The sequence below is a fragment of the Anser cygnoides genome, chromosome Z, assembly GCF_040182565.1.
Source record: "Anser cygnoides isolate HZ-2024a breed goose chromosome Z, Taihu_goose_T2T_genome, whole genome shotgun sequence".
Classification (NCBI taxonomy): Eukaryota; Metazoa; Chordata; class Aves; order Anseriformes; family Anatidae; genus Anser; species Anser cygnoides.
This window is the reverse complement of record NC_089912.1, coordinates 53,986,913-54,013,008: the sequence shown is the minus strand read 5'-3', so window position 1 is coordinate 54,013,008 and position 26,096 is coordinate 53,986,913. Positions and strand designations below refer to the sequence as shown.

Here is a 26,096-nt window from a genome sequence, read left to right as displayed (position 1 = left end):
ATGGGGTTACTAGGTGGTACTTCTGCAGTAGCATTTGCCCCTGTGAGAATTTTGTGACCATAATACTAGCACTTTGCTGTAACTTATCACATTTAGAGTTGGAGATGGCTGAGAAGTAGTTGGGATTATCTGAAAAAACTAAAGAGCTTCTAAAAGCATCATTACTCTTTTTTTCCCTCTTGCCGTTCTCCATTTCACTGCTAGGCTTCACAGAATAACTGATGCATGTCTTGTGAATTTTTTAGTGCTGGAATGACCTCAGCAAACACAGATATTAAGTCATTGGCCTTCTACTGAGTGTTTGTTCCCTAGTGTATACTCCTCAGCATTTCAGAATGAGAACACTGTGTCAAGCACGTAACACTTGAGTATTTGAAAAAAATATGAAGGCAGAAAAACAGATCTCAAGGAAGAGAAAAAGAAGCAGGTGATAGTATAGATGATTTGGAAATTTCTTTCAAAAGAACTGGAGAGTTTCTGCTGCTCAGCATCCATGTGATGGATGGTAGGACACACTTTTTTTGTGTTCTTTTTCCGACAGTCTTAATTGTTGCCACATTTTGATGGCTAAGCTGCACGTGGGACAGTCAAAGGTTTTTGACTCAACAAAGCCTGGTTAAAGTAGGGCCGTGTCTTTTATTTGTGTAGTCCTTTTTAGTTCATAGTGTCCTTTCTGAAAGTAAAGGAAGTTTTTTAAGAAATACTTTTCATGCCTTAATGTTTTTCCTTCTCTTTGTTCCTCTCTCCCCAGTCTGTTGTGCCATTTCTGTTTCTGGCATTCAAACATGATTGAGTTATACCAGGGCTTCAGGAACATGTCATTTGGCTGGTGAAACACAACTGTCTGACTGTCCCAAGCTGGCTGGAAGTGCATGGTGATGGGGAGGAAGGAGTTGAGCAGAGGATTGCTCCCTGCAGCTTAACTGGTGTGCTATAACACATTTGTGAGTCCAAAGCCATGCAGTATTTTTAACCAAAAGCATGGAAACCTAAAACAGATACAAAACCTGTATAGAAAGCACAAAACCTGCAAACCAACTTCCAGAAGCATATTCGGCCAGCTTTTAGGATGGTACTGGTGCTTCACATTTCACTGATCTTCCAGTGTTTGTCTTTGCACGGGGAATCTGTTTTGACTGAAGCAGGATTGTCTCTATTACATTCTAGTTGCTCTTAAAGCACCATTTACTTAAAATATTGAGGCCAACTCTCAAAAAATCAAGTGCTGTTCAGCTGTCTAATTTGACCATAAATGCTTATTTGTTGCGAAGTCACAAAGGTTGTATATAACTCCTTATTCCGAAGGCAGTGTCTGTTATGAAGTAGTCTTGAGTGACATCCTCATATCCATTCATCACACCCATGAAGGGTATGTCCGCCAGTCCTCATGCTACTTTAATCATGTTCCATTTTATTGCAGTATTACATATGTGCCAGCAGAAAATTTAGAAGAGTACAGAGCCAGTTTGGAACAACAGACAGAGGAAACTATGCCCCTTGAACTTTTTCCTTCACATACAGTCAGGTGAGTCAAAAGAGTTTTTATCCCATAGGACTCCTAGATTTAACTCTTTGCATACACTTCACGTAGTTCAGGATGGTAATTTTTTTTTAGAAGAGCTGATAAATGGTTAGTTTTCCTCAGGCTAGCCTCCATTAAAAAAAAAAAAAAAAAAAAGGCTGTTTAAGGTACAGTTTTTGCTTCAGTTAGCAATTTTTCTGACATTTTTACTAGGCTATTTTATAGGTGTTTGTTCTCTCCACTAAGGAGATTGCATGCTGTCTCATCCAAAATTTCTCTTAAATACCATGCAATTTGATTTATGTATTGCCACAAATATTCTGTGCTTCAACGATGAGGATTTGCTATTGATAGTCTAACCCGAATGTATACTGCAAAGAATGAATTCTGCCATCTTTTTGCTTGCCTTCAAAAATTCGTTACTTACAGGTCAAAATATTCAGTGCCTAATGATTTTTGTCTTCTTTAACTTGAAGTCCAACAACAATAACTGTTCTTGAATTCTGATGTTGTTATTTCTTCAATTTTGGAAACAATAAGCAATTACATTTGGTTGTAGTTCTGAAATACAGTTTTTTGTTCTGTAGCTGTCGGTTGTTGAGGACTTAAAATCAGAGACAAATGGATGGGGAATCCCTGAATGCAGTATGTGTTCTAACAGTTTTCTCATAAGTCAGATCTGTGTACTGATATGAATTCTGTGTACAAATACAATGCTGACAGCATAATCCTGTATGCGAAATTTTGCAGAGGAATACAGTGATTATATGGGATTTTTTAAAATGAATTGCATGCTCATGTTCATCAGCAGGGAAATCCCAGAGCTTCCAGAACGTGAAGAGGGGGAGGGAGAAGAAAGTGAACTTCAAAACGCAACTTTCAGTAACTGGAACCAGCCCAGAAAGTAAGTGCAGATCTTGTACACTATAAAATCTAAATTTAATCTGAAATTCAAAAAATTTGAAACCTGTTACGTATATTGTGCATTGCAAGAGTAATTCACTGTTGATTTTTACTGCCGTTGGGCTAAATCCCTGCAATCTAACACTTTCTTGATTGCTTTGGTAATTTATTTATTTTATTTATTTATTTATTTTTGGTAAACCCAGACAGGCTTACCTTCTGGGAGCCAATAAGAAAAGATGAAGAGAAGGATACAAAGTTTTAATTAGAAGCCAAAATAAAGTGAACAACAGTAGGCACAATTACAGACTTTCTGAGCAACCTAATAGATTCACTCACTGAAAGACAAAAATCTAGGCAAGGAGGAATTATTACTTAATGTTCTTAAACCATCTTGTAAATCCAGGGGTCTTCAATGGTTGGCACTGTCACAATTGCAATAGATATTCATTTATTTTGGTCCTTGTTTTGTCACAACAGGGTTGAACTTTGGAGAGAGCCTAGCAAGTCACTGGGGATCAGCATTGTTGGAGGACGAGGGATGGGAAGCCGCCTGAGTAATGGGGAAGTGATGAGAGGGATCTTTATCAAACACATCCTGGAGGATAGCCCAGCTGGCAAAAATGGAACGCTGAAAACAGGAGATCGGATTGTGGAGGTACCAGCCGAGTGCCTTTCGGTTCTAGTAACCCCAGCATCTCAGGAGTTGCTGAGATGGATGCTTGGTCTTGGGCAGACAGCTCTGCAATTCCTACAGCTGTCACCGTGTGAGCCATAGAGTGTACTACTGTGTTACAAACACAGCAGTACCATCTACTGATGCCTGTGTGCAGTTTTAAGTTGATTTTACAACCTGAAGCATAGATGGCTGTGTGAGAAGGGATCTACAAAAACAGTAGTTCTAGCTGCCTCTCATAAAACCAGCATGTGTAGGGAAAAGCTTAAGTTTGGTGAAGCTAAAAAGTTTTACCTTTGCATACTGGATAGCAACAGAAATGGCCAGAGAACAGGATATCATGCAAATAAATGCTATGCTTATTTCCCTTTTAATTTGAACTCAGGCCACATCATTCTTGTGCACTTTAGGAATTAATGAAAACACTAATTTTTTCCTGATGACATATAGAAAGGTGGATTTGATACAGAGGTGTTTCAAGGAATTTGAGAGCATTGTGTTCATACCTGAAGATAGTGGTGCTGCAGGGAAGAAATCATCTAGATTCATCATCTTCTGCTTATCCAATCCTATGCTTATGCAGCAATTTCTGCATTCTAGTTCAAAGATGTTTAAGGGTGGATGGACGTACTAAAAAGGGGTGTCTTTCCTGTGATGGTTATCAATAAATTAGACATGACCCTGTTTCTGTTGTCATGCCATGTCACAGGAACTGTACTTCTTTTCATCCTGCTGAATGTTTTTATCTGATTGTCCATCAGTAAGAACATAATGAGCAGAATGATGGAGATGTTAATACTTCCCCTGGGTCAGACTGCGCATTCTTTACCTAGTGATAGTAAAACTGGTGATAAGTGACTGCTGCAAGATCAAAATGTAGGACCTTGAAATAATACGTTAATATAGGCAGCACTCACTTGGACAAGATAGATTTTTCCAATGGATAACAAATGGGGAGGTGAAATTTTGCTTGATGGCTACGAAGTTAATAATTATTCATTATTGCTGATTGCTTGGTTTTGTAAGAATGCAGTGATTGTCTCTGAGAATGGTGCTTGCAGAAGATGAAGTGGGTGAGCAAAATTATGTAACTAAAGTCTTGTTAACATGACTAACTAACTGGATGGTTTCAGTTTCTCAAGTTGTGGCATATTTAGGCTTTTTCTCTCTATCAGTGCATACAGTATTTCAGACATGGAAGGTTGCAGAGAAGTAGTGTTATTGTTCAGTCCCCTACAGGTTTAGAAACCTCTCACAACTGCTTTTTCTTTCTCTCCGTATTTTACATTTGATAGTTAAGTTTAAGATTGTGTTAGACAGTTAAGGAGGTAGGGGTAATCCTCATTATATAACTCTGTGTGCAAGAATTGCCACTAACAAATAACCTTTCTGTGTTAGCTTCTAGCTTTTATTGTGGTCACTGTGAGAATGCTTTACTGATGCTAATTTCACCATAACATGTTTTTTTACCTGGATGACAAGACACACTGATATGTATGAAAGCATGATAAAGAGCAACCAAGCAAAAATTTGTCCTTAGCCATCCTTTGTAAATGTTTTCTTTTAGAAGAGAGAAAGCTCATGAATTCTGACCTGAAAATTTATCTTCTGGGGAATGCATCTAATAGCTGAAGCTGGGTTTACGTTATCGGTGTTTTTAGTAATTAAAAAAAAAAAAAAAAAAAGACTGGAAAGAAAGAAAAAAAAATGTACTGACATAATGACATAGTAAGCCATAATGAAAGACCTTCCAGTACTTAACTAGTTTCAGTTTGTAAATTTAAGATGTTGGGGAGGTAGGTTATTCTGAGATAGGTTTTACAGGCCGCAGTATTTGGCAAATGCTGCAACTTGTTCATATTATCATGTCTCTTGTATTACATTACCTGTGGGGAAAAAATATGGCACCTGAACCCGGAATATTGAAAACTCTGTATTTAAAATCATGGACATTTATTTCATGTCCTTTTAGTGTTCTTTGAAGTCTCAAACCTGTGTGTGAGGGACATAAACAAAGCCAAGTCATTGGAAACTTTTCCACCAAAAACAGAGGTTTGGGCTTAGGTTTTAGATGAGGTTTCCTGTCCAAAACCCAAAGCTGATTCATGATTCTTGTAGCTTCTTTTAATGTTAAGATGAGGCCTTCCAATTACAGGTGGATGGAATTGATCTCAGAGATGCCAGCCACGAACAAGCTGTGGAAGCCATACGGAAGGCAGGCAATCCTGTAGTCTTTATGGTACAGAGCATTATAAGCAGACCAAGGGTAAGCATAAAGAATATGAAAAGAGACATGCTGTGTAGTAATAGATGAATGGAATGTTCAGCGTGGTGGTGTTTGGGAATGGGATATTTAAGCCTGAAAGTTCCATCTCAGCTATTTCAGGAACAAAGATTTGATTTAAGTATTATTTCTATTTAGAATGAAATCGATTTGGATTTGGAATTACCCTCCAGCACGCCGTTCTCAAACTATTTTGAAAAGACTCAAGAATGATAATTTGCTGGGGGGCAGAGTAGGAGTCTAATTAAAATCAACTCTTAGAGATTGACAGCATGTCTGAGGAGCGCATGCAGAAATACAACACCTGTTAAAATGTTCATTGGACATTAATGAAAGGACCTAGAAGTACGCGGAAATTTTCTGTCATTAAGCTGCATGGACATTGCAGACAAAAGCTAATGAGCTTTAATATAGTTGCTTGCATTCACTAGAAACTAAACTTCCTCATTGTAGTCTGTGTAAGCTGCATGTTTATTTACTAGTTGTCTCATAACTCTTGTTCCCCAGCCAGAGTCTCTTTATAGCCCTTCATCAGCTTCTGCTCCCTGTGGGCAGAAAACTACTAACCCATTTTATCATCAGTCATCAAAGGTAAAGTTGCATGAAAAAGCTCTGTTGAATGTTGGTTATTGATGCTCAAGTTACTAAAGTAAGGCTTTTGCATTTGCTGTGATGTGAACAAAATTGCCACTGCTGAATGTTCAGAAGAACACTGTTTGGGATGGTCGTTACACCATTACTTTATCAAAACTTTTCATATTTAGAGAATGCTCCTTTTTTAATTGCAGTTCTTTGTTATCTTTCTTTCCTATTATTAAGTTTGTGCATTATTTTTTGAATGTTTATTAACAAACTTCTGTTTATTTGTGAGCAGAAACATTGCATATGCTCTTGCTGTACACATGCTTTGCATTGTGATCTTTGTAAATGGCATTATATTTATTGTCTTCATCTTTGAAACTTGCATCTGTACTTCATAGTGAGATCTTTAAGGGAATTTCCTGCCATCATTCATGTGCAGTCACCCAGATAGCTAGCTGCCTGCACACAGTAGCTGTATTTAATATGGTTCTGCATGGCAGTCATTTTCAAGTGATGTTGCTAATGAGTCTGTTTCTTTCCCTTTTTTTTTTCTTACTTCATTTGGGCTGCTGTAGTAGTTAGAGTTCCTAAATGTACTCCAGACTAGCCCAAATAATGCAGAGAAGTTGTGAGAAGCTAGTTCAATAATTTTGCTAGCAAGCAGTTATCTATCAAATCTGTGTTTCATACTTGCTCTGCTCTGTGTACTTCTAAGTAGGAACTACCGTCACCATGTTATGGCACCAGACAATCTAATGTTACAGCATTATGCTTTACAAGATGCTAGGTTGCTTCCCAATACTTCCGCATCCTGGACACATTAATATATTGCTGAATGCAAGTTATATAATAATAATAAAAAAGGTTAAATTATCCTGTTACTTTTTGTGTTATTTTGCAAAAAGAAGTGAAAGGAAAAGTACCCTTTATTTTAGCATTTGTTTTGCTTGCTGTAGACTGCAGAAGACATGCTTCATGCACATTGTTTAAAATATATCTGTTCAGACAAAAATAAGTGCCCCATATTCTGTCCTGGTAAGCAGACCAAATTAATGTGATGCAGTTGCATGGATTATAATTTGAACTAGCAGTTATATTTTAGGTGTTATGCAATCAATACAGAGGGTAAAAGGTGAGATTTTGAATTACTGTGGCTGATCCTGTGTTTTCTCTTTTACTAGGACTTCACTACTGGTATACAAAATGTTTGTGATGTTTATTTTAGCTGCATAAAGTTAATCAAAATACAGTTTATAACTTTATGCAGTGGCTAATGTACTGTTAGTGTAATAGGATCATTACAATGATAAATTATATTTCCCAACCTTCTGTTTACAAAAGATGACATCAAATGTGAATTACATGTATAAACAGAAAATCCTGTACTGTAGGGAAACTGCCTGTTGTTGATGAGTGGCTTGTCAGTGAAGAAATCTTGTTCATACAGAACTCTATCTTCTCAGTGCTGAAGACACTGTAGAACCAAAATGTGCTGACTTACCAAAATGCATTACATTTTGCTTTGCAGAATCTTATTTGAGAATAAATCTGTAGGAATGCATTTTCCATTTCCAGGAATGTTTTGAAAGAAAAAAGCAGTTTAAGAAAATTTTTAAACTGCAACATATATCTGGACTAAATTACCATGATGTAAATGTATTATTTGATGCCACAAGCCTTTCACATTCCATTCCATTTAGTATGCTTCTTATTTTCCAGTATGAAGTTTACAGACATCAGACATTTAGGGCATAGCTACATGTATATGTGTAATATAGAAATTATTTTTAAGTATACATTTAACAGTGTTTTCAACATACTATGTAATGTCAGAGTTGTTCCCTCTTTATTAAACAGTTTCTGATCCAAAAATAGAGTACAGTACAAAAACTACATAAGGAATGACCAAATTACATCCTTTGATTTCACCTAAATATGAAAAATCTTTGCATTAAATAATAGAGAGAACTACCTCTCATTGTTTAACGAGAAGACCAGAGAATTTAATTTTATTAAATTCAGCAAATCACACCTTCTTGCACACAGATGCAAAGTGAGCTATATTATTAACTCTGTTTAGAGATGTCTAAAATTACTCAACCTTCTGTTTTGCAAAGGACACTGAATATGTTACCACAAGACAGAAATCAAATGATGAGAACTCATCTGTGGTTTTCAAAATAAAACTAAACCTAGATTTGTACTGCATTATGACTAAGAATTACATCCATTCAGATCTAGAAATGCACAATTCTATTTTAGTTAGCTAATGGGTAGGAGCGTCCCATACACTGAGATACTTGCGCAAAATTGTACATATATCACAGTAAGTAAATTTTATGTTGATCATAATGCTGAATTATGCACTTAAGCGTTTTATGGGCTAGAACAGATAGGAGGATCCATGCTTTTCCTCTACTCTCTGCTAAATGTAGCTGATATACTTGGGTGTACACACTAGAAATACAGAGCAAATACTACCTTTACGTGACTGCACCAAAATACATGAAATGGATCTTCCTTGGCTAGCACAAACTACTAAATAATCACATTTTGTTTCATGAGTCACAGAGGGTTCATTTAAAAAGATTTTGCTCAGTTTCTGTTATGTTTTCCTTTTAGAACCCTTCCCTGCCTTTCCCGCAGAACAATCTTTTCTGTAGGCCAGCTGTCTTCAGCAGCACTAACCCGTTTGCTGATTCTTCTCAGTTCAACACTAACAAGGTTGGATGATGACTCATTGTCTGGTTTTAACTTGCCAAACATTTTGTGTGTGCTTCTTTGCTATTAGCGTCTCTGTTTTTAAGTTCTTCTGTAAGAAATTTGGGTAAAATACTGTGCTAATGAGGATTGGAATTCGGTGTAGTGAGTTAAAAAGGCAAAGACACACATGCGTGCACGCAGAAAAAAGTTTTAAAGAAGTTAAGAAATGTCAGCTCCGTTAATCCTAAACTCTGAAGCTGAATTAATGAGAGCTACTGAAGAAGTGGATTATCAATTACAAAATCAGTCCATGTGGTATCTATTAAATTATCCACCTGGGTATAAATCTCTCATCAGTTTGAGGTGTTTTGCTGCTATTTACTTTGTTTTCTTTTTACGTGGTTTGGACTTTACAGTTTTGATACCGCTTTTTTCCCCCTCCATGAAAAACCAACAAACATCGACTGCTTTTGCTTTATGATGCTGAAAATGTGCTTCTTGAAAATTCTTTTAATGCACCATGAACAGAGTACTTACATCTTTGGAAATCTGAAAAAAAAAGTTAGATTCTATTTTTTTGTGATTAGTGCTTACTGCATGTTACTTATATTGGGGACAGAATTAACCTCTAACAATAATAAATAAAGGCTTAATTCTTTTGTGCGTGCATTTCTGATTTAATAGAAGTTCTAGCTGACTATACATCTTGGGAGTGATTGTAACCTCTCTTGCTTTTCCATGTTGTAGTCTGTCAGATATCTCAAATGTACACTGAACTTTTACGATATGTGGTATATAATTGCCTGTATGTTTTTGGAATCTCTCTTTGTTACAGTTACAAGGAAAGGGAGTAGTAACATAACATAAACAATAGCTTGCATTTTCTATATTTTCAAAAGTATTTGTGAAAAAATTGCACATATTTTTAGAGAAAAAAATATGTTTTTGCAGTTTCTACATTGAGATAATGGTCTTTGTCATGTCTGTCAGCTTTCTTAGGAGTGAAATAAGGTTCATATACAGTAAGAAACCTTGCTGCATTAGGGTCCTTAACACCTCACGTAATTCTGTCCATTTTTAAATGGACTTAATACATCTACTGCAGTTAATAAAATGAAATCGAGTTGTCATTAATAATGCTGCGTATTGCCAAAGGTACTGTAACATATGGATTGCTGTTTTTTGTTGCTGTAGGAGATATCGAATCCAATTAGGGTTACCTTCCGTTGTTCCCCAACTAACCCTTTTGCTCCCACACCATTCAAGGTTTGTTTTGATTCTAGTGAGCGGGTCATACTGTATGTGTGCTGTGTGTTTGTACATGGCCTGTGATACCTCCTGAAGTACTGCTTCTTCTTTACCTGTGCCTCCTATGCAGAAAGTGATACTGTGATACTTGCTCCAAGTTTCCTGCCACTTTTAATATTTGCTTGGCTGTGATCAGTGACCCTGATAGCAAAATGGGTTCATGCACTGTATGATGCTTTGCATTTTTAATGACGTAATATGAAATACTGTGCCATGGCACATTGCAAGTATTTCATGAGTTAAAGCATTTTAGTTTTTTTGTGTGTATGGCCTGATTCAGGGAGCAAAAGTCTTATGTGTGCATAAACTGAGGGGCCAGCTCCTGTTACTAGAGGTGCACATGTGGCAGGCTGAGTTCTGAAGGCAGAACCTGGTCCCCAGTGTCTGAATTGCATAGGAACACTCTCCTCACCCTCTTCACAAGGGAGCCTCGCTTTTACTTTCATTTCAGCATTTTCCTAAAAATCAAACATACTCAAATGTATGTATGCATTCACACAGATACAGAAACAAGTACTTTTTTTGTCAGTCAGATCACAGTGGCTGCAGCTGCAGTTCCTAAGTACTCATCTGTCAGGATACAGCCATATGTCCACACAGTATAGATCTTCCAGAAGACCTTAACAGCAGTGTTGTTTTTTGTTTGTTTGTTTGTTTTTGGTTGGTTGGTTCGGTTTGTTTTTTTCATATTTTCTTTATTTCTACAAAGTTCTTGGAAGCACTGTCATTTAGCGAGAACATCAGTAAATTGATATGCTGATTTTTATTTCAAACACAGAGACTACTGTAAGCTCTAGCAATCTGGTCTGCTCACACACTGTTTCCTCATTTTTTCTGTATGTAGCTTTCTAGTTAAACCTCTAGAAAGCATTCTGAAAAACTATAGTGCTTGTAGAACTACTTTCCCTTTTATCCATGGTCAATGTAGAGGTCTGCCTCCAAGTTTTCTCCATGTTGGATACATGAATTTTTGATTATGAAAAAATAATTTCTCTGTTATTAACTGGTGTTTCCACCCTACTCTCATTCTCATGGATAAAATTTCTTTGCTGTAATCTTGCTGCTTCAATTGAGGTTTTTGTTTTAGAGGATAATTTGCATGAACTAAATTGTAAATTGTTCAGTGACACAACATATGCATTGCCTTAGATTTCAAGCACTGACCAGCGTAGCTGATACAATGATACAAAAAAAACACATGGCATTTATCAGAAATTTTAATGTAGATCATTGGCTTGGGTGCCATTTTAATACTTTCCAGGCTTTTGACATTTAAAGACTTCTTCATTAAGCTCCAAGCAAACGTTATGAATGAAAGGAGAATTTTTTTTTTTTTTTTTACAAGCAGAAGCAAAATGAGGGAACTGAAATATGGCATTTTCATTTTCATTAGGTCTTTGGAGTATAAAGAGAATGAAGATAACTAACTTCCCATGTGAGACTGGAATTTCCTTAAATCTCAGTGTGACAAAGTTGTTAACTTTGTAGTTTTTTTTCAACATCTTCAGCTGAAAGGGGATTGAAGTCTTCCAAGGTGTATACTGCTATTCTGTGTGCTGTTGCCTCTGATAAGGAAAGCATCTCAGTGTTTTTGGCTCATCTGAGATGTTGTATTCAAATTTTTGGTACCAGAGGTGATTTCATATTTCAGGTGAAAACTGAAATGATAAGAACTGGGCTATGAAGCTAGTGCAACATTTGGAATGCCTTAGTTCTTGAAAAAAATACTTGCATATCACCAGACAATTTGCCAAGTAACAAAATCTTTTGGGCATAGATAATCTTCAGAATGATGATATTCAGGCATGAATTCCTTGCCTATGTGTTTGCCTGAGCAAGTGAAATGGTACAAATTAAAATGCCTAGCCAAATCCTTGATCACAGTCCATGTTCGCGTATTCCTTTGGTAGGAATGGAGGATTGCTAGATTAGATTATGGCATTTAAACATTATATTGCAGTAGTGTATGCTTTTGATTTTCTGTGAACGTGAATCAATCACATACGTCAAGGCCAAAAGTATTTTTCTTCTTTGTGGTTTAATTTCTATCTTCCTTTACTTGATCTCCCTCATGCAATTTATAGGAAAACAGTAAATACAACTGAGAAAGTCCAGTTACTGTGGATTTCTCCACTTATCTGTTTGTTTTTAAATCGTCCTTTCCATTAATACATTGATTACTTTTATTGTTTCTGGAGGCATTTTTGAAAACACTGAGTTCTCTGTTTCAGCTCCCTTTTCTCCTATTTGGCTTCCCAAGCATATCACAAGAAAAAATACATGTGGCAGCTTTTAAAAATAAAATACAGTAGAAGTCTTCTACAAATATGGCATATTGTAAAAAATAAGTTGAGTCTTCACAAGAGACTTTTTTCTGACGTGAAGTGGCACATAAAACTTTACTGAATTGGGCTTTTCTTGTCAGTTCTGTTTCCTTCTGAATACGTTTTGGAGTGAAGTTATCTCTTACCTCGCATAGCGTTTGTTTCCGTCTTTGATCTCTTGCAGCTTTTTTGTGCCGTGTTACTCATTTAGAATTCCAGCTGCTTGGTATTTAAACTTCAAAGCTGTAGTCATTGACATTTTGACATTTTTGTATACTACGTTGTCGTACGCAGAGTCTGCATTTGCTTAGCCACTGCATTTTTCTTATTCTCCACAGGCATTCAGTCAGTCAGATTCAGAGCCAGAAAAGACTTCATTTTGTAACTTGCCTCTGCCCCCTCCTCCAGCATTTTCAGGAATGAGCTGTGATGTTACACAGTCATCTTCCAGCAAAGTCCAAGAAGATGTGGAGAAAGAGGATGAGTTCGGTTACAGCTGGAGTAAGTTTATCCTTGATTATAATTTTGTCAAATATTCATTGTTGAAATAACATTGTAGCAGAAGATACAGGGTGTCCAGTTTGAACTACTTTGTTCTTGTGTGTTTTGTGGTTTGGGTGTTAAGCTTTGTTGTCAGCTTTCATTTGTGGTTGGTTAGAGGCACAAAGTAAAATACACAAGTAATTTGTTCTTCTAAATTGCATTTTGATCTCTGTGTTCTTCCATTGTCTAGACTATTTCTCATTCAGGACTATTTGCAGAATTTCAGTGTAATCTAGGGAACTGATGGCAGTGATATATAATCTCAATTCCCGTTCCTTGAAGTGTTATTGGAGTAAAGAAAGTTAAAATTATTGCTTTTATACATGAAAAATCTTTTTTTTTTTTTTAAGAAAAGATTTATTGTTTTCCAAAGTTGGAAAGAAAATATAGAACTAGAAATCACCTAAGACTTAGCTGAAATGAAAGTGTGGTGTACAGTTAAAAATTTCTCATCTAGTTTGGAATTGTGCTATCAGAGACTGTTGGACACTGCTCATGACTGTCCGGGTGGTTTGTGAGACTTTCTAATGTAAATCCAACCTCTGCTGCCCACACCTTTACATTTAGAAAAGATCATGCAGCGCTATGGAAATCTACCAGGGGAGCTACACATGATTGAGCTGGAAAAAGGAAGGACAGGTCTGGGACTTAGTCTTGCTGGTAACAAAGACCGATCCAGGATGAGTGTCTTTATAGTGGGAATTGACCCAAATGGAGCAGCTGGCAAAGATGGCAGGTTACAGATTGCAGATGAGTTGCTAGAGGTGAGTTCTTGCAATTTATACTGACAACAAGGCATACTGACTTAAAATATATACAAAAATAAGATTCTTGCTGCAAAATAGGTGTTTTTCAGTAGACCTTGAAATTCCCAAGTTACCCACATTGACAACACTGGCTACCAAATTTTTATGCTGGTGTATGGGAAATAGTTGCAGCTGGGATTTTTTTCTTCTTCCTGGTTACAGTAGTACGGAGTAAAAGTGCATGTGCTTGTGTGTTTAAAGTGGATAAAAATGGTGGGATCCAGCAGTTTCTGTGTCATGGAGATGTATGGAAGGGCAATGCATTGTGGACCATGGAAAACACTGAAGTCCTGTACTCCATCCATCTGTGGAGTGCTCCAGACTTTCTAATTACTTCTTTGTCTAGTGGAAGTGTGATAATGTAAGAATGCTGTTACCTTGTGTTACATATAAAATGGAAATTAAGTAAGGGAAATAGGAGCAGATCCATTTGTATCATGGACTGTCTTTTCATGACAAATTTGATCTGTTCTCTAGTGGCTTTTTGAAGAAACGCAACCACTTACTATGCAACTAACATTCTCAATATGTTTAGAAGAATAATGTTTATTTTTATACTGCTACAGTTCAACTGATGTTCTTGCAGATGTATTCTGTTACAGCATTAACCAGTCTAGCAGCAGTAGTTACAGTAGTTAACATTACCATCACAGAACTGCATTTTTGTAACCTCAGAACTGTATGTTGAGGTCTAATAATGCACTGTAGTTGAAAAGGAATGGTGGGACTGAATAAAGCATGAGGGTGATACTGAGCTCCTACAGCCTGTCAGGGGCTTTGCGTTACTTTTTTTTGAGGTACCTAGCCTCATGCCTGCTATTTGCAAAGTCCAATGTTATATGCTAGGTGGTTCTCTTGATTCAGTTAAAGCTTTAAAGTTCAAAAACTTTATTATTGTAGATGCTGAATATCTTTAGAACACATTGAAACACATCTGCCTGAGCCAGTTCTCATATAAACTTACTGTGAACCTGCAACCTAATGCTAAGAGATCCTCTTAGCATCTTCTGAGAGGGGCATCTAAGCTTGCTCCTCAGGTTCCAGAGTTGCTGCCCATCAGCTGTGGTGGATCATGTCCCATCCCCCAGCTGACGGACTGACTATGTTTCTTCATAAGTGCAGGGTAAACACTGGATGCATTACTGTGTCTGGATTGTCATTTCAAGTGTAAATGGTAGGGCTCAGTAGTCTTGTGACAGTACCTAGTAGATACAGCTTGTGTGGGAGCTGAGGGTTTGCTGTTAGACTCAACACTCAGTTCAGTGTCTTGCTTCTGTTGCTTCCTGTTTTCTGCATCTCTGCTTCTGTTTGTACTACCTTGGTGTATGTGTGTATGTACCCTTTGTGTGGGTCCAAGCAGTCCTTTTCAAATAATTTCCCCATTTTTAAAATGGACTTATCCACTGTGGCTTTCCATTTGCAGGAACAAACACAATTAATAAAATGTAAGCCAATTATGGCTTTGCTTATTCTGCAAGTTCACACTGATATCTCCAGCCGTATCTGAATCATGTGAGTTTCAGGGGCTTTCAGTGAGTCTGCTCTGCTAAATGAAGACAATGATTCTAAGGTCAAATTTTCAGATTGTAAATGCACCAACATTCAGACTCCTTTGCATAAAGTGCATTGCTCACAGCTGTGGTTCAATAAAGAGTAGTAATCTTGTTGTTGAATGTATGTATTTATTTGTTTTGGTTAGAATTTTCCATGGCCCTGCTTTGTTGCTCCATGAGTCACAAAAAGGAAATAGATGATGTGCTAAGTCAATACTGCATATAACTGCAATATAACCCAGAGAATGACATTTTTAGCTATGTGAACGTGTTAAGACTGAAACGAAACTATAAGGATTTTTTTCACTAAAGAGAGTGAAAGCTGGACACACCATGTTCCTTAATTTTGCTACAGTTGCTGTTTTAGCCAGTGATGTGGGATAGTGGATTTTTTTAAGCCTAATCAAAAGATTAAGGGAATTGGAATATTTGCAGAAATAATTTCTACTTTCCTTTACATAGATAAATGGGCAAATGCTCTATGGAAGGACTCACCAGAATGCTTCATCAATAATCAAATGTGCACCATCTAAAGTAAAAATAATCTTTATCAGGTAAGTTGTCTTTAAAAGTTTTATTAAAAAAATATGTTTAATATGCTCAAGTTCTTGCACAGGGATTGTTTGTTTTTTTAATTTTGGTGAGATAGGTATGCTTTTGTACCCAGTTCTTAGCAGTTTTTAAATATGTTTTGAGTTTTCTGTTTTCATATTTGTGTTGGCACTGCCACAAATAAAGCAGAAGAAAGATCTAGACTTAAACGCGGTCTAAAAAACATGGCATTGCTTTACCATATGCTATAACTGAATCTATTTTAGAAATAAAGATGCAGTAAATCAGATGGCCGTTTGCCCTACAAAGTCAGTAGAGGCTTGTACTTCAGGGACTCTTCAAAACCAAGAGGTAAAGTAAATATTTGTTTCTTCATTTGACTGAGATACTGACACTGTTCTGGATACAGGGGTACTCTGTCGACTTAGCAATTATTACAAAAGAAGAAATCCAATGGAAAAACAAAGAGATTTTAGTGCAGCTGCTACATTTACTGTTCCTAGTTCTGTTTTACTTTATGTTCACCTGATCTGAGAAATAAATCTAATATTGCCATGAATAAGGTTATAGCAGTTTAAATGGATCCATAAAATGACCAGTCCCACTTTAAATGTATGCATGCTACTTCATTTTGATGAAAAACGTTGAAAATAGCTGCTCACAGTTGTGTTTTCATTATCAGATTGATCCCAGTGCTGGAAACTCCAGTGTTAGTTCTGACTTCAGTTCGTATAAAAACATTCAGTATGTGGAACTCCCTAAGGTATGTGCTGAAAATTAAATTTACACCAGCCACATTTATGTTCACCAGCTTGATTTTTCTGTAATGGAGTCCCACTTAATGGGAAACAAACTTTGTACCTTGCTTACTAGAAGTAACAATAGAGATTTCTAGGGGTCTTCTGTTCTTTTTTTTTTTTTGTGAGTGAACCAAAAACTTTGTTGATGTAATGATTGTCTTTGGCAATCATGAGGCTTTTATACTTCACATAAATTCTCCACGTGATCTGTATCTCTGGAATAAGTCATCTCTTGACCTAATGGCAAAATTTTTGGTAACTAGCTGCTGTAGTTGAACAGAGAGTTTGTTTGTTTGCTGCCTAAGGTAAATCGTTACCTGTGTTGTTCCACGTAAATTAATTAGCATCAGATTATAAGCAGCAATTCCCCTAAAAATAATATATATATTTTGCTGAAACTGTGCAGCTGAGAGAAAATGGCAAAGTGTTGCATAACTGTGAAGCTGCCAAATGAGGGTGGAAAAAATAAGCTTCTGCTTATTGGCATGGGGAAAAGGAGTTGCATTCAGTGGAGAGTACTCATGAGAGTAAACTTCACAACGATTCATAAGTTTGTCTCCTTGGAAGGCACCTAGCCTTTCCTTGTCAACCAGCACAGTATCTTACAGATGATGGTATCCAGATGATTTAATTCTAGCTATAAACACTGGGGAAATTTCACTCTGTCCCAAACATTTGCTAATTTCAAAGGATGAGCATGCATTTTTCCATCCTCTGTATTTTCCACTGCTGTATGTATTTCTCCTGTGGTTTCAAATAGAGAATTTAAGCTATATCATGAAGTTTTATTTACCTTAGTCTATAGTTTCCAAACGTTCTGAGTTCCTACTAAGAAAGCTAATGGTATTCTTGGCTGCATTAGGCAAAATATCACTAGCATGTCAAGATGGGTGATTCTTCACCTCTATTCAGCACTGGTGAGGCTGCATCTGGAGTACTGTGTCCAGTTCTGGGTCCCCCAGTGCAAGAGAGACCTGGACGTACTGGAAAGAGTCCAACAGAGGGCCACTACAATGGTCAAAGGACTGGAGCACATCTCCTGTAAGGAGAGGCTGAAAGAAGTGGGACTGTTCAGCCTGCAGCAGAGAAGGCTTGAAGGGAGGGTCTTACAGATTTGTATAAATACCTGAAGCGAGGGTGCAAAGAGGACAGACCTATGGTATTTTCAGTGATGCCCAGTGCCAAGAGTAGAGGCAGTGGGCACAAACTGGAACAGAAGAGATTCAGTCTAAATGTCAGGATACAATTCTCTACTGTACTGATGATGGAGCACTGGCACAGGTTTCCCAGCGAGGTTGTGGAGTCTCCTTTCGCGAAGATCTTCAAAAGCTGCTTGGACATGGCTGTGGCAACCTGCTCTAGGTGTCCCTACTTAAGCACAGAGGTTTAGACTAGATGACCTCTAGAGGTTCTTTCCAACCTTAGCCATTCTGTGATTCACTGTAATTCTTAATTCTGTTTATGAATTTAACAACTGAATCACAATTGACCTACAAAGTTTCAAAAAGAGTAAGTTTGAATTTAGATTTGCTTCAGATTTATCTTGCTAACTATCTTGGTAGCCAATGCACTATTTGTAGGTCGGAAAAAATCGGCTATTTCAGAAATAGATTAGTTTAAAAGGAGAACATTGATGCATTGTAAAAACTTTTGTTACGTCTGCAAGCTTCACTAGTTATTACTGAATGTATTCTAACATTTTGATAAATGCAGTACCTAACCATTTGCATATTTCTATTTATCCCAGGATCAAGGAGGTTTGGGAATTGCCATTAGTGAAGAAGACACAATTAATGGAGTAGTTATTAAGAGCTTAACAGATCATGGTGCAGCAGCAAAGGTGTGAGAACATTTTAAATCCATATAGGGAATGAAAACGGTTTTTGGAGTAGCATTCGTAGCACTCATACTTTTTTTTCTATTTTGTTTCCAGGATGGAAGAATCAAAGTTGGGGATCAGATCCTGGCAGTGGATGATGAAATTGTTGTGGGCTATCCAGTAGAAAAGGTGCTTCTTTTCTAGGTGTCAAGAATAGCGTAGAAATCACACCACTAAATATAGGAGATGAATGTGTCCAGAACCAATAAGGTTTTTGTGACTCTGATTTTATTTTCAAAGCTGTCTAAAGAACCAAAGATCTACAGGCTTTGTCTGGATAAGGAAACTACTGCAGAATAAGATCAAGCCTGCATTTAGAGCTCAGTTGCTATTTTGTATTAATGCACTACACAAATAGTCTTTCTCTGCATTACTGATGTGACTTTTTTTTATTCCTGTGGTTCAGATCAGATGAATCAGAGGCACTTAGATGTGGGATAAAAGGCATGAACTATTGCTGAATAATGTGTTTTCATATCTAACACTTCAAAAGTATTAGAAACAGTAAAATTGTTATGTCTGTATTATACATGTTAAATTGCATCGGTGGTAAATTAGGTCATGTACTGTACTTATACATGGGGAGGGTCTGTAACAATCACTGTGTTATATTCCAAGCCTGATATTTCAACCCTTTGGAGAAAGCTATTTCCCTTTCTAAATAACAATTTGACGGAGTTTCAGGGAAGCTAATTGAATAACTTCAGCCAGATCTGTCCCACAGTTAACTCTGACGGTGTTTATTATCAAAGCATCAATATTTGTCCTTGTTCATTGCCAAGAAAACCTTCAGGATTGTGACTTCTAGCTCCAGTTTGGAGAACAGTTATTTTTCTGTATTTTGTTTTATAAGTGACACTCCAGCTATATTCTGCATCAGCTTTTCTCTTCATCTTTCAGTTTATCAGTCTCCTGAAGACGTCCAAAACCATGGTGAGGCTTACAGTCAACTCAGCAGAGGCAGGTAGCCTGACTACAGCGTCAGTCAGCACTGCTCCAGCAGAGAGGAGGAATATCCAACCACCAGCAACTGTCCCCTCTTCCAGCTCACCTGAACCAGAAGCGGTCAAAAGTAAGGTTCTCCTTGTTTGTCTAGCTTCACTAGAGTTATGAGATAGAAATGAAGACGTAGCTTGTAAACAAATTCTCTCTTTTTGTATGCACTCAACTGTTTTCTGAACTTCAGTTTCTAGTACTTCCAGATTACAGATCCATCTAAATAAAGCAATAAGGCTCCAAACTGAAGACCTACCTCCTGCTTTCCCACTGGCCTGTGTTAGAGTTGGAAGAGTGGAGGGATTTGCTCTTGCATCCCAAGGGCTGTCTAACAAGTGCTTGTATCATGGATGTCTAGAAGTGGGAGCCATTTTCTTTAAAGCAGAGAGAAAACTCACCTCATCTTTGTTAGAGCAGAAGAATGGTTGAGGCTGTCTCACTGTTTAGAACTACCTGAATTTCAATCTCCCCCTTTCAAATGGAGACTTGAGATGCAAGTGATTGATAATAGTTATTGGTTAAGCAACACACCACTAAGAAGGTAATATCTTAATTGACTAATGGAGACCTCACAATTTATTCATATGTACATCACGCAAGTATTGCTGAGTCATGTTTCTATTGACTATTAGTAGTAGTAGTATTGATACACAATTATATCACTACTAAGTTCATAGAATCATAGACTATCCTGAGTTGTAAAGGACCCAAAAGGAGCATCAACTACAACTCCTGGGTCTGCACAGGACCATCCAAAAATCAGATCATATGTCTGAGAGCGTTGTCCAAATGCTTCTTGAACTCCAGTAGGCTTGATGTCCTGACCAGAGCCCAGCCACCCTCTCTGTGAGGAACCTTTCCCTAACACCCAGCCTGAACCTCCCCTGTCAGCTTCACACCATTCCCTCAGGTCCTACCACTGGTCACCAGCAAGAACAAATCAGGACCTGCCTCTGCCTTCCCCTGGTGAGGAAACTGTAGGCCACCATTAAGCCTCCCCTCATTTTTTTCTAGGCTGAGCAAACCAGGCAACTTCATCTGCTCCTCATACATCTTCCCCTCTAGACCCTTCACCATCCTTATAGCCTTCCTTTGGACACTCTAATAGTTTTATGTCCTTTTTGTACTGTAGTGCCCCAAACTGCGCACAGTATTTGAGGGGAGGCTGTGCCAGAGCATAGCAGAGCAGGACAGTCCCTTCCCTCGACCAGCTAGTAATGCTGTACTTGATGCACCCCAGGGTAAGGTTGGCCCTCCTGGCTGCAAGGGCACACTGCTGGTGCATATCCAACCTACCGTACAATGGAACCCCCAGGTCCCTTTCTGCAGGGCTGCTCTCCAGCCTCCCATCCCCCAGTCTGTGCATACAGCGACAATTGTCCCTTCCCAGGTGTAGAATCTGTCACTTGCTCTTGTTGAACTTAATATTGTTGGTGATTGTCCAGCCCTCTAATTTGTCTCTAATGTCTCTGCAAGGCACTCTCAGGGAAATCTACAGCTCTTAGCAGTTTAGTATTATTTGCAAACTTTTACTCAAAAAATTTGTGTGTGATCACACATAAATTAATACCTAAGGATGTAAGTTGTAAGGAACTTTTTAACACCATATACACTGTAGGAACTTACACTAATTGTGGCTTTAACTTTATATATATTATTTATATATGGTAACATCTTTAAATTAAAAGAGGGTAGATTAGCTATACGGAAGAAATTCTTTGCTATGAGGGTGGTGAGGCACTGGAAAAGGTTGCCCAAAGAAGACGTGGATGTCCCATCCCTGGAAGTGTTCAAGACCAGGCTGGATGGGGCTTTGAGCAAGCTGGTCTAGTGGAAGGTTCCCTGCTTGTGGCAGGGAGGTTGGAATGAGATGATTGTTAGGGTCGCTTCCAACCCAAGACATTCTATGATTCTATGATATTTACACCTTGAGATATACGGCTTCCAAAAGCTGTGTCAGTGGTCAGTTAAAAGTGTGACTGGTGTATAGAAGCTCTTGTTGAGGGCTCCTAGATAGAATGGTGTGTGCGTACAACCTTTGGTTGACCAAGTACTGGTAGACTTGGAAAATACCACTGTATTTCACATTCTTTCTCATGGTACAAATCTGAGTCTGAGACAGAATATTTAGTTAGCTGGACCTTGACTTAGCCCATTACAAAAGGGTAGGACTGACATCTTTGCATCCATGTATGTAATACATTGTATGCACTTTATTTATCTGTGATCTGTGTTGCAGAGTTACTGGTATAGATATTTAGTTATCTCTGAAATAGCATTTGTTGTGTACAATAGCTTCTTTGGCTATCCAAACTCTAAGAGTTTGTAGGTAGTACAAATATAGCATGTTGTATGTGATACTATCTCAGTAAACTTAAAACTGTGATCCAGGTGCTTGTTGACCTAGAAACAGGACAACTGCTATTAAAACCACAGGACAGTACTTGACTGAGGGCAAGGGAGGGTGGTATTATGTGGGCATTTTGAAATAAGTATGTTTCCTGTAGATTGACTCTTGAGCTCTTACTGTAGAGTATGGACTCTCAAAATGATATTTTAACATCACTCTTCTGATACTAAGCTGTCTTACCTAGGATGTTTAGTTAATCCTGTAACTAGGATGTTTAATTTTGTTTTAGATACAAGCAGATCTTCAACTCCAGCCACACTAGCTTCTGACCCCGCTACTTGTCCCATTATTCCTGGATGTGAAACAACCATTGATATCTCCAAAGGACGGACTGGTCTTGGCCTGAGCATTGTTGGAGGAGCAGACACTTTGCTGGTTGGTTGGAAAAATACCTGTTACTCACATGAAATAATAATATAGAAATGAAAATATCTGTTAGAAGAGATTTTGTCTTCATTTGTTCTGTGGCACTTCTATAGAAAGTTACTAAGGATCAGGAAAAAAAAGAGAAAAAAAGAAAAAAAACACTTTTAAGATTGAAAGTATAAGTGAACTTCTTAAATATTTTGGTAATTTGTCATTATTCTAACTTTTTTAAAACAATGAATTTTAGCAGGAATTTTCTGTAGCTCTTGCTTCAAAGTTAGGGGCATTTTCTTTCACTATGCAATTTATTTTTGTTGCTTATCCACAGGGAGCAATCATTATCCATGAAGTATATGAAGAAGGAGCAGCATCAAAAGATGGGAGACTGTGGGCTGGAGATCAGATATTAGAGGTGGACTTACTTCTTTGGTCACTGTTTATTTTCATTTGCTAGCTAGACATCTTTCATTTGTCTGTTGGAAAGTCCTGTATATTTCATCTATGTATGCTTACATTGTAGGTGAATGGGATTGACCTCAGGAATGCCACACATGATGAAGCAATAAATGTCCTCCGACAGACTCCCCAAAAAGTTCGCCTGACGGTGTACAGAGATGAGGCCCAGTACAAGGAGGAAGATATGTATGATGTACTCATTATAGAGCTCCAAAAGAAGCCTGGCAAAGGCCTTGGCCTGAGTATCGTTGGGAAAAGGTATGAACATACACGGACAGTCAATGTCTGGGACTTGGTCACTCGTGTGTTTCTGTTGGGGTGCTGTGCTCAAATCCTGTAAAGGCAGTATGTGTCATTCTTGTGCCATTCCTAGAGGAACTAGCTCAACATGACTCATCAGAAAAATGAGACAGTATTCATTGGGTTCCCAACTGCAAGCCATAAAAGTGACCCTTAAACAATATTGTAATTCAGAATTCATGTGTGTATTTACAGAAATGATACAGGGGTGTTTGTGTCAGACATCGTCAAAGGAGGAATAGCAGATACAGATGGGAGATTGATGCAAGGAGATCAGATACTGACTGTGAATGGAGAAGATGTTCGAAATGCTAACCAGGAGGCTGTTGCAGCTTTGCTAAAGGTATCAGGAAAACATGAGATGGTTAAAAGTGAAGAATTGAGATCCAGACTTTTAAAAGCTTAAGTTTTATTCAGCCTGTGTTCAGACTGTTGCTGAGATGTCAGGGAGAACAAGCTTTGGATCTGAATTTAAATTCCTGAAGGCTAGAGAGTTCAGATTTTCATACTTCGCCTGATAAAAGTGGGAATAGTGGTAGCACAGACTGCCATATCTTTATAGGGCAATAAAAGACCATTACCTAGAGCAATCTAGAACTTAATACTGTATTTTATCCAACAAATGCCTACTTGTTTAACTATCTCATATTTTTAGAAAGATACTTAGAATTGGCTTTAAATTATACAGAACTCATCAGTGTAGTTGTGCCAGAAAGTGGTTGCTTTCACAGTTGTTAATGTTTATCTTTTTTTTTTTTTTTCTGTGTATGTCTTGTGTCACATTGCATCCATTAAATTTTATAATGCCTTTCTCAGTGAGCAAGGCATCTAGGGTAAGAAATCACTTTCTCACAAAGATAAGTGAAGTAACCTCCTGGCTGCCGTTCTCAGAACCAGAATTCCTGTTCTCAGTAAATACTGTGTTTCTGATCTCCTCCATTTCCAAATCAGAATGAAGTCATACATACAACAGTTCCTGTGGTCTGGCAGGAAGTCCAGCTGGTCAGCCAGTTTGTCTGTTTTCCATACAGAGTTTTGAGACATTCGGTTGCATGTCAGGATTCTGTTGAGTCAGCATTTTTCAATGAAAACGCTCCACTGGAAAAAATTTAACAGCCTTTATTGATAGCTGACTCTTGGGTATGTAGACATAATCATGCTTTGCATTATTTTAAAAGGTATATTTTTGCAGGTCTTAAATAGTTCTTCAAGCCTTTTTTTTTTTTTTCCTAGGGTATGCTCTTTTTTTTATGTATATATATATTTTCAGTGTGTGACAATAATTGAGAATGTCACAGCTGCATCTGTGTTCTGATAGTGAACTTGTTAATGTATTCCTTTGGGGTAATAGTACTTTCCAATTCTTACCTGATACTTTATTTTATATAAGGATATAAGGACAATGGGTTTCTTCTTCACATGCTGCACTTTGGACAAAGTATTTCTTCCTCATATGCTGCACTTTTACATCTCTTCTTAATTAAAATGCCGCTTCATTTGGAAAGTTTCTATCATTTTTGTTAGTTGGCAAGCATTTTGGAGTATACAATTGAGTATACTTAATTAATAGTCTCACTTATTATTTTCATGTTTAAGTTTTTGATACTTCATCCCACTCGGTGGTACTTGTAAATAATTGTCCTGGCCCTGAGAAATGTGGTGTCTAAAATATCTCAGATATTATTAATGGTTCTGTTTCTTTCACACAGTAAAAATGGATAAAAGCATGATCACTCACACACAGGCAGTCATCATTTTTAGTTCAGGTATCAGTTCTATTTTCATTCACAAGTGAATGATCTACAGCGAGTTGTCCTGAATTGCCTAAAATGTATTTTGTTAGAAAGTTATTTACAATCTTTGTAAAATCCCAATGTATTTAAACTGCCATAAAACCACAAGAATGTGTGAAAATTCCTCCCGTTCTTGCAGTATTTCTTGTTATGTATCCCCCAAATATGTGAAAAGTTGATAGTTTTTTTTCCACTCATTTGACTTTAGATTTATCAAATAGGAGACTCCAGGAAAAAAAAAAGTAAGAAGACAGAATGTGAAGTGATTTACTCACAAGTTCAGATGGAAAGTATTACCTCCCACTTTCACACATAATAACTTCAAAATCTCATTTGTGGGCTTGCATTTTATGTGAGGATGTGGTAATTTTACAGGAGGAAAGCAGCAGGAAAGACTGTTTATGTCTGAGCCCTGATCACGTCTTTTCCAGGATGTGAAGAAGTCAGTATTACTTAAAAAAATAAAAAGTAATTTAGTAATAAATCTCTCCTAGCATCAGCTCTAAGAGATTATCAATAGTATATGCTAGCTACGGAGGTTTAGAAACCCTATTTGAATGGGTATATTATGTTGTTGAGTTTGATATATTGGTCTGTTTCTTACTGTGAATTTTCTGATAGATTTTTGAACCTCTCTTAGGGTAATACAGCTAAGGTATGATAAATAAAGGCAGACATCTGTAACAGTAAATTCTTTGGTTGCATAGGTACCAGAGATCATAACAACTTCCCAGTGGAAGAAAGGGAAAAGCAAAATAGCAACAATACTTTGAAATTTCTGTATTTAAATATGTTGCAGATAGATAGATGTTCTTTTGACACTACTTATATTATTTTGGAAGTCCTATTTTCTGAAGTGTTTTTGTGATAACACCTTACCTATCCGTTATCAAAATAAGCCTAACATCTTGGTTTCTAGATGTTTGATTGCATGGTGAATTTTCATCTGAGATAGGTATTTATGCATGAAATGCCTAATAGTATATTTAAGAACTCAATGCTTAATGGAAGCATTGGAATGGATTTTCCAATGTGCAATCAATCCATATCACCCAAGTTCCTCTTGGGAGTCAGATACAGAAAGGTCTCTTAAACTACAGATAGATTTTTGGAAAACCTCCCACCCAAAATCTCTTTAGTTACATCAGTATGGATCCATATTAACAGGTAATTTCAAGAGTGGGAGAGAGATTGCTAACTACCACTTTAAATACCACACTATCAGCTATATCAACAGAAATACTAATTAATACTTGGAGGTTTTGTACTGTTTTAGTGCTTATCGTGAAAATACTCCACTTTTATTCTTCTTTGAAAAATGTCATCTTGAAAGTACACGT

The 26,096-nt window shown here is 37.4% G+C and overlaps 1 protein-coding gene across 15 annotated transcripts in view; it reads left to right on the top strand.

The window, feature by feature from the left end:
* MPDZ (multiple PDZ domain crumbs cell polarity complex component) overlaps positions 1 to 26,096 on the top strand; it is a 103,415-nt gene that overhangs the window by 68,074 nt on the left and 9,245 nt on the right. For 7 of the 15 annotated variants that reach the window (XM_048049769.2, XM_048049779.2, XM_048049778.2 and 4 more), the window contains 19 exons: positions 1,421 to 1,525; positions 2,331 to 2,426; positions 2,906 to 3,083; positions 5,257 to 5,367; positions 5,893 to 5,976; positions 8,590 to 8,691; positions 9,865 to 9,936; positions 12,641 to 12,803; positions 13,413 to 13,609; positions 15,667 to 15,758; positions 16,023 to 16,107; positions 16,439 to 16,519; positions 18,304 to 18,396; positions 18,490 to 18,564; positions 19,336 to 19,507; positions 22,071 to 22,216; positions 22,536 to 22,619; positions 22,728 to 22,921; positions 23,159 to 23,306. In XM_048049769.2, the coding sequence (XP_047905726.2) occupies positions 1,421 to 1,525; positions 2,331 to 2,426; positions 2,906 to 3,083; positions 5,257 to 5,367; positions 5,893 to 5,976; positions 8,590 to 8,691; positions 9,865 to 9,936; positions 12,641 to 12,803; positions 13,413 to 13,609; positions 15,667 to 15,758; positions 16,023 to 16,107; positions 16,439 to 16,519; positions 18,304 to 18,396; positions 18,490 to 18,564; positions 19,336 to 19,507; positions 22,071 to 22,216; positions 22,536 to 22,619; positions 22,728 to 22,921; positions 23,159 to 23,306 (2,278 nt within the window). The remainder of the gene's footprint in view (positions 1 to 1,420; positions 1,526 to 2,330; positions 2,427 to 2,905; positions 3,084 to 5,256; positions 5,368 to 5,892; positions 5,977 to 8,589; positions 8,692 to 9,864; positions 9,937 to 12,640; positions 12,804 to 13,412; positions 13,610 to 15,666; positions 15,759 to 16,022; positions 16,108 to 16,438; positions 16,520 to 18,303; positions 18,397 to 18,489; positions 18,565 to 19,335; positions 19,508 to 22,070; positions 22,217 to 22,535; positions 22,620 to 22,727; positions 22,922 to 23,158; positions 23,307 to 26,096) is intronic. The other 8 variants (XM_048049774.2, XM_048049770.2, XM_048049775.2 and 5 more) reach the window with 7 other exon arrangements.